General features: G+C 46.1%; 1 protein-coding gene across 1 annotated transcript; it reads right to left on the bottom strand.

The window, feature by feature from the left end:
- Positions 1-9,849: 9,849 nt before the first annotated feature.
- On the bottom strand, positions 9,850-11,547 carry LOC149211329 (uncharacterized). The gene has a single exon (XM_089393143.1). The coding sequence runs from the start codon at positions 11,545-11,547 to the stop codon at positions 9,850-9,852; it is 1,698 nt and encodes a 565-aa protein (XP_089249269.1).
- Positions 11,548-12,500: the final 953 nt, after the last annotated feature.

Raw genomic sequence — 12,500 nt, 5'->3', positions numbered from 1 at the left:
AATCTCTCTCTGGAGCCATTCCAGACCATGCAACCATCATCAATAAACCGTCTGAAAAGCTGAATCTCTGGAGCGGGAAATCTTCGAAAGACTTCTTGCTCAAGATGGCAAAGGAAGAGACACGCATACACAACAGCAAAATTGCTGCCCATGGCAGTGCCTCTAATCTGCCGGTAATAAGAGCCATCAAACTGCAAAAAATGCCACTTGAGCACCAACTCAGCTGCACTAACAAGAAAATCCACGTCCTCTGGAGTGAAGAAATCAGTGGTACTATGCTCAATCATATCCCGTAAGGCATGCAAGCCTTCCTGAGTAGGAATACTGGGATAGAGGGACTCTACATCAAAAGTAACAAGAAATGAATCCGGAGCAAACCGCTTGGATTCAATATCCTGCAATAAGGAGAGAGAGTCTGGAAGATGGTTGGGCTGAGCCAACAGAGTACCAAGAAGTTTATAATGCAAAAATTTGGAAAGAGGTTCCAACATAAACCCATTGTAAGCACAGATAGGCCTACCAACAGGAGGGTTTTTGTGGATCTTCCAAATAAAATAAAGCCTGCAAGCTTTGGCATCTTGCGGCTTGATTTGCATTATATACTCCCATTGCTGAACTGAGAGGAGGTTGCGATGTCTTGCTTGAAGCTGCCTGAGAGACCTGCTGATGGCCAACCACGGAACCGATGCATACTGCCTGTAGACATTGAGATCAGCTAGTTGCCTATGGGCTTCGGCAACATAGCTTTCTCTGTCAAGAACCACAATCCCCAAGTTCTTATCTGCTGGTTTGATCACAATAGGGAGTCGGCGAAGACTCTTTAATGCAAGCAATTGGGATCTAGCAAAAGAGGGTTTGGGGGTAAACTGGACGGAGGCAATGCGGGTTTGAAGGATGGAAAGGCCATGCTGAAGGGCACGATTAAGATCAGGGTCATTAATCGGAGGTTCCCAGGTAGGGTTTGGCAGGCGAAAAGGGTTAAAGGTATCATCATCAGAAGAAAGACGAAAAAATCTTCTGAGACGGCAAAGGCGGGAAAAATAAGCAAATTCTTTATAAATGTCATCAATGGCCATGGGAGGTGGCCGAGGAATGTATTTGTGCCCTAGGCCCAATAATTTGGTTTGGCTGAAGGAAAGAGAGACTGAGGATAGATTGTGAATAGCAAGATTGCTAATTCGACGATCTATCTGGGAGGGGGTCATTTTTCCAATCAGGTAAACTAAATAAGCAGAGGGGCTAATGGAGGGCAACCAATACAGATGACGGGAATTGCTTACATTAAAGGAGCCTTGCCTTTCCCTTTGAATCCGGGAGGGATTTGATGAACACCTTGCCCATGTGGAGCAAATGGGGCAGCCTCCGGATTCAAACCAGTGTTCAGGGAAGGCTGGTTTGGATCGGAGGCCGACTGACCAGCAACAGATCTGGTGGAGCGATTTCCTCGGCGGAAACGCCCCCTGCCCATCCCGTTTTTTGGCCGGGATTGCTGATCAAGAGAGCTCGGCTGCTGCTGCTGCCTCTGAGGCTGCCTGCGCAGTTGCCCAGGCTCTCTGCGCAGTTGCTGGGGCTGCCTGCGCAGAGGCCTCTCCTGACTGCGCAGAGGCTGCTGCTGCTGCTGCTGCGGGGGCCGGTTCTGCTGCTGCTGCTGCTGGGGTTGCCTCTGCTGCTGATGCTGAGGCTGTCTACGCTGCTGCTGCTGCTGGGGTTTCTGCCGAGAATGTTGCTGGGGCTGCTGCTGGGGAGAAGCATCTAAGCGAGAAACAAGCTCATCAATTTTCTGTTGCTGGGTTTGGAGAGATTTTGCAATTTCTCTTCGAACCAGAACAGCAATGGCTTCCTCACGAGGAATATCATTAGCTTGCTTAGCTGCTTCTTCCCGAGCGGAATTTCTGGCAGCTTGGGCAGCTTCTCTGGCAGAACGACGAAGAACAAGCTCTGTCTTGAAATCATTGACTTGTCGACTGTAAGTGGACAAGGCAAGTGAACACCAATGGGCAGCAACAAGACTGCCATCAACAGGACCGGTGGAACTAGTAAACTCCATGTCTTCGAAAGGAAGAGCAAGCTGGAGAAGCTTATCTTTAAAATCTGAAACAAGATTAGAAACCCTAGTTCCATTTTGCTCCACAATAGATTGCTCATGTCGTAAGTAGAGTTCATGGCAATCTCTTCGATATCTGGCAGTAAGAGCTTCGAGACCACCTTTGAGGGCATCATTGGTGTCTGGATCGGAAGCTACAAGACCCGGTGTTTTAACCATAAGGCTCTGAATAACACGGTTGTCTTGTTGAAGAGCAAGCAGTTTCTCAACAAGCGACTGAGATCTATGCAAGATTTCAGTGGCTTTTTGGAAATCCATGACTGCACGAGAAATTACATCGGTCCAGGCAGTGGGCAACGGCGGAATTTCATTATTACCCGGAAGCTGGCGGGCAAAAGATGATTCCGGATCATGAGAAGCTGGATGCCGAGAAGAAGGGCCCGGCTGAGAAAAGTCGAGATGGGGCTGCGCAGCCTCAAGATGGGGCTGCGCAGTCTCAAGATGAGGCTGCGCAGTTCCTGGAGGGGACTGCGCAGGCTCATTGATGCCAGCTGAAGGATGCTCCGGTGGGCTGAAAAGAAAAGGCCCAGAAGAGTTCCGCTTCTCTTTCTCTCGGTTCACAATTTCTTCAATCTCACGGGAAGAAGGAGTGTTATCCCAGACGAACTGCTGAATAACATTTTCAATAATGTTCCTCCGAGACGAAGCGGAATCGCGTTCGGGAGGATCACGATCAATATGAGATTGAGAATTTGCCCTGGAATGAGATCTAGTAACAGGACCCGTGCTTTCATTAGGGTTTCTCGCCATGGACTTAGTTTAGGGCTTAAAGCAGAAAAGAGAGTAAGGCGGAAACCGTAACGAAAAAACACCCAAAAGATAACCGAGACAGATACGTAACTTTGCAGATACGCAAAAACCCTGAAAAAAACAGATACGCGACTTTGCAGTGTCGGACTAGCGTATACACGCGCCTTTTCAGAGACAAACTCGCGTATACGCAGATACGTAACTTGGATCTGAGATTCAGCAGAAAGGAAAGTAAGGCGGAAGCCGTAACGAAAGGACGCCCAAAGATAACCGAGACAGATGAACCGATACAAGATAAACTGAAAAATAAAAATGCTTAAGGACAAGCAATTATGCAAAATACATAAGTAGAACAGAAACTCTGTATTAACATCAAACTAGTTTCGTCCTCGATGGGACTCATCAGTGATACAAAGAAAATGAGCTACTTGCTGTCCTTATATAGCAAAAGCGGACAGGGCAAGTGCATGTACATGGAATTTTTTAATAATTTTTTAATATTAAAATATTTAAAAATATTTTAAATATTAAAAAATATGAGTACAAAATAGCTAAAAATAGCTAAAAAATAGCTAAAAATAGCTCTGCTCAAGCAAAAAATCTGAAAAATCATGTACTGCTCCTGGAAGAAGAATGCACTGCTCCTGTAGAAAAACAACTGCTCCTGTAGAAAAATCAAGGCCGAGGGTCGGAACTGCTCATGTAAAAAGTGCCGATCTTGCGCGGATTCCGCCAACAAATCAAGGGCCTGGGAATATGCTGAAGCAAAGGGTGACGCTGGAATTCTCCATGCAGTTTAGGGTTTAGGGTTTAGGGTTTAGGGTTTAGGGTTTTAGGGTTTAGGGTTTAGGGTTTAGGGTTTAGGGTTTAGGGTTTAGGGTTTAGGGATTTAGGGATTTAGGGTTTAGGGATTAGGGATTTAGGGTTTAGGGTTTAGGGTTTAGGGTTTAGGGTTTAGGGTTTAGGGTTTAGGGTTTAGGGTTTAGGGTTTAGGGTTTAGGGTTTAGGGTTTAAGGGTTTAGGGGTTAAGGGTTAAGGGTTTAGGGTTTAGGGTTAAGGGTTTAGGGTTAAGGGTTTAGGGTTTAGGGTTAAGGGTTTAGGGTTTAGGGTTAAGGGTTTAGGGTTTAGGGTTAAGGGGTTAGGGGTTAGGGTTTAGGGGTTAGGGTTTAGGGTTTAGGGGTTAGGGTTTAGGGTTTAGGGTTTAGGGGTTAGGGTTTAGGGTTTAGGGTTTAGGGTTTAAGGGTTTAAGGGTTTAGGGTTTAGGGTTAAGGGTTTAAAGCAGAAAAGAGAGTAAGGCGGAAACCGTAACGAAAAAACACCCAAAAGATAACCGAGACAGATACGTAACTTTGCAGATACGCAAAAACCCTGAAAAAACAGATACGCGACTTTGCAGTGTCGGACTAGCGTATACACGCGCCTTTTCAGAGACAAACTCGCGTATACGCAGATACGTAACTTGGATCTGAGAATCAGCAGAAAGGAAAGTAAGGCGGAAGCCGTAACGAAAGGACGCCCAAAGATAACCGAGACAGATGAACCGATACAAGATAAACTGAAAAATAAAAATGCTTAAGGACAAGCAATTATGCAAAATACATAAGTAGAACAGAAACTCTGTATTAACATCAAACTAGTTTCGTCCTCAATGGGACTCATCAGTGATACAAAGAGAATGAGCTACTTGCTGTCCTTATATAGCAAAAGCGGACAGGGCAAGTGCATGTACATGGAATTTTTTAATAATTTTTTAATATTAAAATATTTAAAAATATTTTAAATATTAAAAAATATGAGTACAAAATAGCTAAAAAATAGCTAAAAATAGCTAAAAAATAGCTCTCCTCATGCAAAAAATCTGAAAAATCATGTACTGCTCCTGGAAGAAGAATGCACTGCTCCTGTAGAAAATCAACTGCTCCTGTAGAAAATCAAGGCCGGGGGTCGGAACTGCTCATGTAAAAAGTGCCGATCTTGCGCGGATTCCGCCAACAAATCAAGGGCCTGGGAATATGCTGAAGCAAAGGGTGACGCTGGAATTCTCCATGCAGTTTAGGGTTTAGGGAACCCCCAAGGTTCAAAGCACGAGTGGCTTCACAATAGTCCAGCTTCAACACCAAGGGGGCCCTTTTGAGGCCAAGAGAGTGAAGAGGACCTCGCGCATAGACCCGCTGCAATAGAGCAACCCTTTGATCCCAATGGACCTTGGCAAAACATGCCTGGAGGAAATCCGGTGGATAGCCCCTCGACCGAAGCCTGCTGTAAAAAACCCGTCTGAGTTCGAGGAAGCCCATCTCAGTGCTCTCTCGAAGAAGATACCTCTGCAGCTCATTAACCACAAATGCAACTTTCTGGTGCTTGGGATGCCAGGAAGTGAATGGAATATACTGGTATGCATTTAGTGGTTTCTGGAAGCATTTGGTAGAAAGCTTTCCAGAGGTGTGGAAGTCATCACCTTTGAAAAGCACTATGTCCAGAATGTTGATGCTGGATGATGATATGCAGGAAGTAATGCGAATGTGCTCAGGATAAATGGACTGGTAACAATCCAAGAATTGGACCAATCTCTCTCTGGAGCCATTCCAGACCATGCAACCATCATCAATAAACCGTCTGAAAAGCTGAATCTCTGGAGCGGGAAATCTTCGAAAGACTTCTTGCTCAAGATGGCAAAGGAAGAGACACGCATACACAACAGCAAAATTGCTGCCCATGGCAGTGCCTCTAATCTGCCGGTAATAAGAGCCATCAAACTGCAAAAAATGCCACTTGAGCACCAACTCAGCTGCACTAACAAGAAAATCCACGTCCTCTGGAGTGAAGAAATCAGTGGTACTATGCTCAATCATATCCCGTAAGGCATGCAAGCCTTCCTGAGTAGGAATACTGGGATAGAGGGACTCTACATCAAAAGTAACAAGAAATGAATCCGGAGCAAACCGCTTGGATTCAATATCCTGCAATAAGGAGAGAGAGTCTGGAAGATGGTTGGGCTGAGCCAACAGAGTACCAAGAAGTTTATAATGCAAAAATTTGGAAAGAGGTTCCAACATAAACCCATTGTAAGCACAGATAGGCCTACCAACAGGAGGGTTTTTGTGGATCTTCCAAATAAAATAAAGCCTGCAAGCTTTGGCATCTTGCGGCTTGATTTGCATTATATACTCCCATTGCTGAACTGAGAGGAGGTTGCGATGTCTTGCTTGAAGCTGCCTGAGAGACCTGCTGATGGCCAACCACGGAACCGATGCATACTGCCTGTAGACATTGAGATCAGCTAGTTGCCTATGGGCTTCGGCAACATAGCTTTCTCTGTCAAGAACCACAATCCCCAAGTTCTTATCTGCTGGTTTGATCACAATAGGGAGTCGGCGAAGACTCTTTAATGCAAGCAATTGGGATCTAGCAAAAGAGGGTTTGGGGGTAAACTGGACGGAGGCAATGCGGGTTTGAAGGATGGAAAGGCCATGCTGAAGGGCACGATTAAGATCAGGGTCATTAATCGGAGGTTCCCAGGTAGGGTTTGGCAGGCGAAAAGGGTTATAGGTATCATCATCAGAAGAAAGACGAAAAAATCTTCTGAGACGGCAAAGGCGGGAAAAATAAGCAAATTCTTTATAAATGTCATCAATGGCCATGGGAGGTGGCCGAGGAATGTATTTGTGCCCTAGGCCCAATAATTTGGTTTGGCTGAAGGAAAGAGAGACTGAGGATAGATTGTGAATAGCAAGATTGCTAATTCGACGATCTATCTGGGAGGGGGTCATTTTTCCAATCAGGTAAACTAAATAAGCAGAGGGGCTAATGGAGGGCAACCAATACAGATGACGGGAATTGCTTACATTAAAGGAGCCTTGCCTTTCCCTTTGAATCCGGGAGGGATTTGATGAACACCTTGCCCATGTGGAGCAAATGGGGCAGCCTCCGGATTCAAACCAGTGTTCAGGGAAGGCTGGTTTGGATCGGAGGCCGACTGACCAGCAGCAGATCTGGTGGAGCGATTTCCTCGGCGGAAACGCCCCCTGCCCATCCCGTTTTTTGGCCGGGATTGCTGATCAAGAGAGCTCGGCTGCTGCTGCTGCCTCTGAGGTTGCCTGCGCAGTTGCCCAGGCTCTCTGCGCAGTTGCTGGGGCTGCCTGCGCAGAGGCCTCTTTTGCCTGCGCAGAGGCTGCTGCTGCTGCTGTGGGGGCCGGTTCTGCTGCTGCTGCTGCTGGGGTTGCCTCTGCTGCTGTTGCTGGGGCTGTCTACGCTGCTGCTGCTGCTGGGGTTTCTGCCGAGAATGTTGCTGGGGCTGCTGCTGGGGAGAAGCATCTAAGCGAGAAACAAGCTCATCAATTTTCTGTTGCTGGGTTTGGAGAGATTTTGCAATTTCTCTTCGAACCAGAACAGCAATGGCTTCCTCACGAGGAATATCATTAGCTTGCTTAGCTGCTTCTTCCCGAGCGGAATTTCTGGCAGCTTGGGCAGCTTCTCTGGCAGAACGACGAAGAACAAGCTCTGTCTTGAAATCATTGACTTGTCGACTGTAAGTGGACAAGGCAAGTGAACACCAATGGGCAGCAACAAGACTGCCATCAACAGGACCGGTGGAGCTAGTAAACTCCATGTCTTCGAAAGGAAGAGCAAGCTGGAGAAGCTTATCTTTAAAATCTGAAACAAGATTAGAAACCCTAGCTCCATTTTGCTCCACAATAGATTGCTCATGCCGTAAGTAGAGTTCATGGCAATCTCTTCGATATCTGGCAGTAAGAGCTTCAAGACCACCTTTGAGGGCATCATTGGTGTCAGGATCGGAAGCTACAAGACCCGGTGTTTTAACCATAAGGCTCTGAATAACACGGTTGTCTTGTTGAAGAGCAAGCAGTTTCTCAACAAGCGACTGAGATCTATGCAAGATTTCAGTGGCTTTTTGGAAATCCAGGACTGCACGAGAAATTACTTCGGTCCAGGCAGTGGGCAACGGCGGAATTTCATTATTACCCGGAAGCTGGCGGGCAAAAGATGATTCCGGATCATGAGGAGCTGGTTGCCGAGAAGGGCCCGGCTGAGGAAAATCAAGATGGGGCTGCGCAGTCTCAAGATGGGGCTGCGCAGTCTCAAGATGAGGCTGCGCAGTTCCTGGAGGGGACTGCGCAGGCTCATTGTTGCCAGCTGAAGGATGCTCCGGTGGGCTGAAAAGAAAAGGCCCAGAAGAGTTCCGCTTCTCTTTCTCTCGGTTCACAATTTCTTCAATCTCACGGGAAGAAGGAGTGTTATCCCAGACGAACTGCTGAATAACATTTTCAATAATGTTCCTCCGAGACGAAGCGGAATCGCGTTCGGGAGGATCACGATCAATATGAGATTGAGAATTTGCCCTGGAATGAGATCTAGTAACGGGACCCGTGCTTTCATTAGGGTTTCTCGCCATGGACTTAGTTTAGGGCTTAAAGCAGAAAAGAGAGTAAGGCGGAAACCGTAACGAAAAAACACCCAAAAGATAACCGAGACAGATACGTAACTTTGCAGATACGCAAAAACCCTGAAAAAACAGATACGCGACTTTGCAGTGTCTGACTAGCGTATACACGCGCCTTTTCAGAGACAAACTCGCGTATACGCAGATACGTAACTTGGATCTGAGATTCAGCAGAAAGGAAAGTAAGGCGGAAGCCGTAACGAAAGGACGCCCAAAGATAACCGAGACAGATGAACCGATACAAGATAAACTGAAAAATAAAAATGCTTAAGGACAAGCGATTATGCAAAATACATAAGTAGAACAGAAACTCTGTATTAACATCAAACTAGTTTCGTCCTCGATGGGACTCATCAGTGATACAAAGAAAATGAGCTACTTGCTGTCCTTATATAGCAAAAGCGGACAGGGCAAGTGCATGTACATGGAATTTTTTAATAATTTTTTAATATTAAAATATTTAAAAATATTTTAAATATTAAAAAATATGAGTACAAAAATAGCTAAAAATAGCTAGAAAATAGCTAAAAATAGCTCTGCTCAAGCAAAAAATCTGAAAAATCATGTACTGCTCCTGGAAGAAGAATGCACTGCTCCTGTGGAAAAACAACTGCTCCTGTAGAGAAATCAAGGCCGGGGGTCGGAACTGCTCATGTAAAAAGTGCCGATCTTGCGCGGATTCCGCCAACAAATCAAGGGCCTGGGAATATGCTGAAGCAAAGGGTGACGCTGGAATTCTCCATGCAGTTTAGGGTTTAGGGTTTAGGGTTTAGGGTTTAGGGTTTAGGGTTTAGGGTTTAGGGTTTAGGGTTTAGGGTTTAGGGTTTAGGGTTTAGGGTTTAGGGTTTAGGGTTTAGGGTTTAGGGTTTAGGGTTTAAAGCAGAAAAGAGAGTAAGGCGGAAACCGTAACGAAAAAAACACCCAAAAGATAACCGAGACAGATACGTAACTTTGCAGATACGCAAAAACCCTGAAAAAACAGATACGCGACTTTGCAGTGTCTGACTAGCGTATACACGCGACTTTTCAGAGACAAACTCGCGTATACGCAGATACGTAACTTGGATCTGAGATTCAGCAGAAAGGAAAGTAAGGCGGAAGCCGTAACGAAAGGACGCCCAAAGATAACCGAGACAGATGAACCGATACAAAATAAACTGAAACAAAATAAAAATGCTTAAGGACAAGCAATTATGCAAAACACATAAGTAGAACAGAAACTCTGTATTAACATCAAACTAGTTTCGTCCTCGATGGGACTCATCAGTGATACAAAGAAAATGAGCTACTTGCTGTCCTTATATAGCAAAAGCGGACAGGGCAAGTGCATGTACATGGAATTTTTTAATAATTTTTTAATATTAAAATATTTAAAAATATTTTAAATATTAAAAAATATGAGTACAAAATAGCTAAAAAATAGCTAAAAATAGCTAAAAAATAGCTCTCCTCATGCAAAAAATCTGAAAAATCATGTACTGCTCCTGGAAGAAGAATGCACTGCTCCTGTAGAAAAACAACTGCTCCTGTAGAGAAATCAAGGCCGAGGGTCGGAACTGCTCATGTAAAAAGTGCCGATCTTGCGCGGATTCCGCCAACAAATCAAGGGCCTGGGAATATGCTGAAGCAAAGGGTGACGCTGGAATTCTCCATGCAGTTTAGGGTTTAGGGAACCCCCAAGGTTCAAAGCACGAGTGGCTTCACAATAGTCCAGCTTCAACACCAAGGGGGCCCTTTTGAGGCCAAGAGAGTGAAGAGGACCTCGCGCATAGACCCGCTGCAATAGAGCAACCCTTTGATCCCAATGGACCTTGGCAAAACATGCCTGGAGGAAATCCGGTGGATAGCCCCTCGACCGAAGCCTGCTGTAAAAAAACCGTCTGAGTTCGAGGAAGCCCATCTCAGTGCTCTCTCGAAGAAGATACCTCTGCAGCTCATTAACCACAAATGCAACTTTCTGGTGCTTGGGATGCCAGGAAGTGAATGGAATATACTGGTATGCATTTAGTGGTTTCTGGAAGCATTTGGTAGAAAGCTTTCCAGAGGTGTGGAAGTCATCACCTTTGAAAAGCACTATGTCCAGAATGTTGATGCTGGATGATGATATGCAGGAAGTAATGCGAATGTGCTCAGGATAAATGGACTGGTAACAATCCAAGAATTGGACCAATCTCTCTCTGGAGCCATTCCAGACCATGCAACCATCATCAATAAACCGTCTGAAAAGCTGAATCTCTGGAGCGGGAAATCTTCGAAAGACTTCTTGCTCAAGATGGCAAAGGAAGAGACACGCATACACAACAGCAAAATTGCTGCCCATGGCAGTGCCTCTAATCTGCCGGTAATAAGAGCCATCAAACTGCAAAAAATGCCACTTGAGCACCAACTCAGCTGCACTAACAAGAAAATCCACGTCCTCTGGAGTGAAGAAATCAGTGGTACTATGCTCAATCATATCCCGTAAGGCATGCAAGCCTTCCTGAGTAGGAATACTGGGATAGAGGGACTCTACATCAAAAGTAACAAGAAATGAATCCGGAGCAAACCGCTTGGATTCAATATCCTGCAATAAGGAGAGAGAGTCTGGAAGATGGTTGGGCTGAGCCAACAGAGTACCAAGAAGTTTATAATGCAAAAATTTGGAAAGAGGTTCCAACATAAACCCATTGTAAGCACAGATAGGCCTACCAACAGGAGGGTTTTTGTGGATCTTCCAAATAAAATAAAGCCTGCAAGCTTTGGCATCTTGCGGCTTGATTTGCATTATATACTCCCATTGCTGAACTGAGAGGAGGTTGCGATGTCTTGCTTGAAGCTGCCTGAGAGACCTGCTGATGGCCAACCACGGAACCGATGCATACTGCCTGTAGACATTGAGATCAGCTAGTTGCCTATGGGCTTCGGCAACATAGCTTTCTCTGTCAAGAACCACAATCCCCAAGTTCTTATCTGCTGGTTTGATCACAATAGGGAGTCGGCGAAGACTCTTTAATGCAAGCAATTGGGATCTAGCAAAAGAGGGTTTGGGGGTAAACTGGACGGAGGCAATGCGGGTTTGAAGGATGGAAAGGCCATGCTGAAGGGCACGATTAAGATCAGGGTCATTAATCGGAGGTTCCCAGGTAGGGTTTGGCAGGCGAAAAGGGTTATAGGTATCATCATCAGAAGAAAGACGAAAAAAATCTTCTGAGACGGCAAAGGCGGGAAAAATAAGCAAATTCTTTATAAATGTCATCAATGGCCATGGGAGGTGGCCGAGGAATGTATTTGTGCCCTAGGCCCAATAATTTGGTTTGGCTGAAGGAAAGAGAGACTGAGGATAGATTGTGAATAGCAAGATTGCTAATTCGACGATCTATCTGGGAGGGGGTCATTTTTCCAATCAGGTAAACTAAATAAGCAGAGGGGCTAATGGAGGGCAACCAATACAGATGACGGGAATTGCTTACATAGAAAGAGCCTTGCCTTTCCCTTTGAATCCGGCAGGGATTTGATGAACACCTTGCCCATGTGGAGCAAATGGGGCAGCCTCCGGATTCAAACCAGTGTTCTGGGAAGGCTGGTTTGGAAAGGAGGCCGACTGCCCAGCAACAGATCTGGTGGAGCGGTTTCCTCGGCGGAAACGCCCCCTGCCCATCCCGTTTTTTGGCCGGGATTGCTGATCAAGAGAGCTCGGCTGCTGCTGCTGCCTCTGAGGCTGCCTGCGCAGTTGCTCAGGCTCACTGCGCAGTTGCTGGGGCTGCCTGCGCAGAGGCCTCTTTTGACTGCGCAGAGGCTGCTGCTGCTGCTGCGGGGGCCGGTTCTGCTGCTGATGCTGCTGGGGTTGCCTCTGCTGCTGTTGCTGGGGCTGTCTACGCTGCTGCTGCTGCTGGGGTTTCTGCCGAGAATGTTGCTGGGGCTGCTGCTGGGGAGAAGCATCCAAGCGAGAAGCAAGATGATCAATTTTCTGTTGCTGGGTTTGGAGAGATTTTGCAATTTCTCTTCGAACCAGAACAGCAATGCTTCCTCACGAGGAATATCATTAGCTTGCTTAGCTGCTTCTTCCCGAGCGGAATTTCTGGCAGCTTGGGCAGCATCTCTGGCAGAACGACGAAGAACAAGCTCGGTCTTGAAATCATTGACTTGTCGACTGTAAGTGGACAAGGCAAGTGAACACCAATGGGCAGCAACAAGACTGCCATCAACAGG

Source organism: Pinus tabuliformis, chromosome 1_1 (genome assembly GCF_031772625.1).
Source record: "Pinus tabuliformis cultivar Carrire ecotype Pingquan chromosome 1_1, CPIR1, whole genome shotgun sequence".
Lineage (NCBI taxonomy): Eukaryota > Viridiplantae > Streptophyta > Pinopsida > Pinales > Pinaceae > Pinus > Pinus tabuliformis.
The sequence above is the reverse complement of the archived record's forward strand: the minus strand, read 5'-3'. Positions and strand labels throughout refer to the sequence as shown.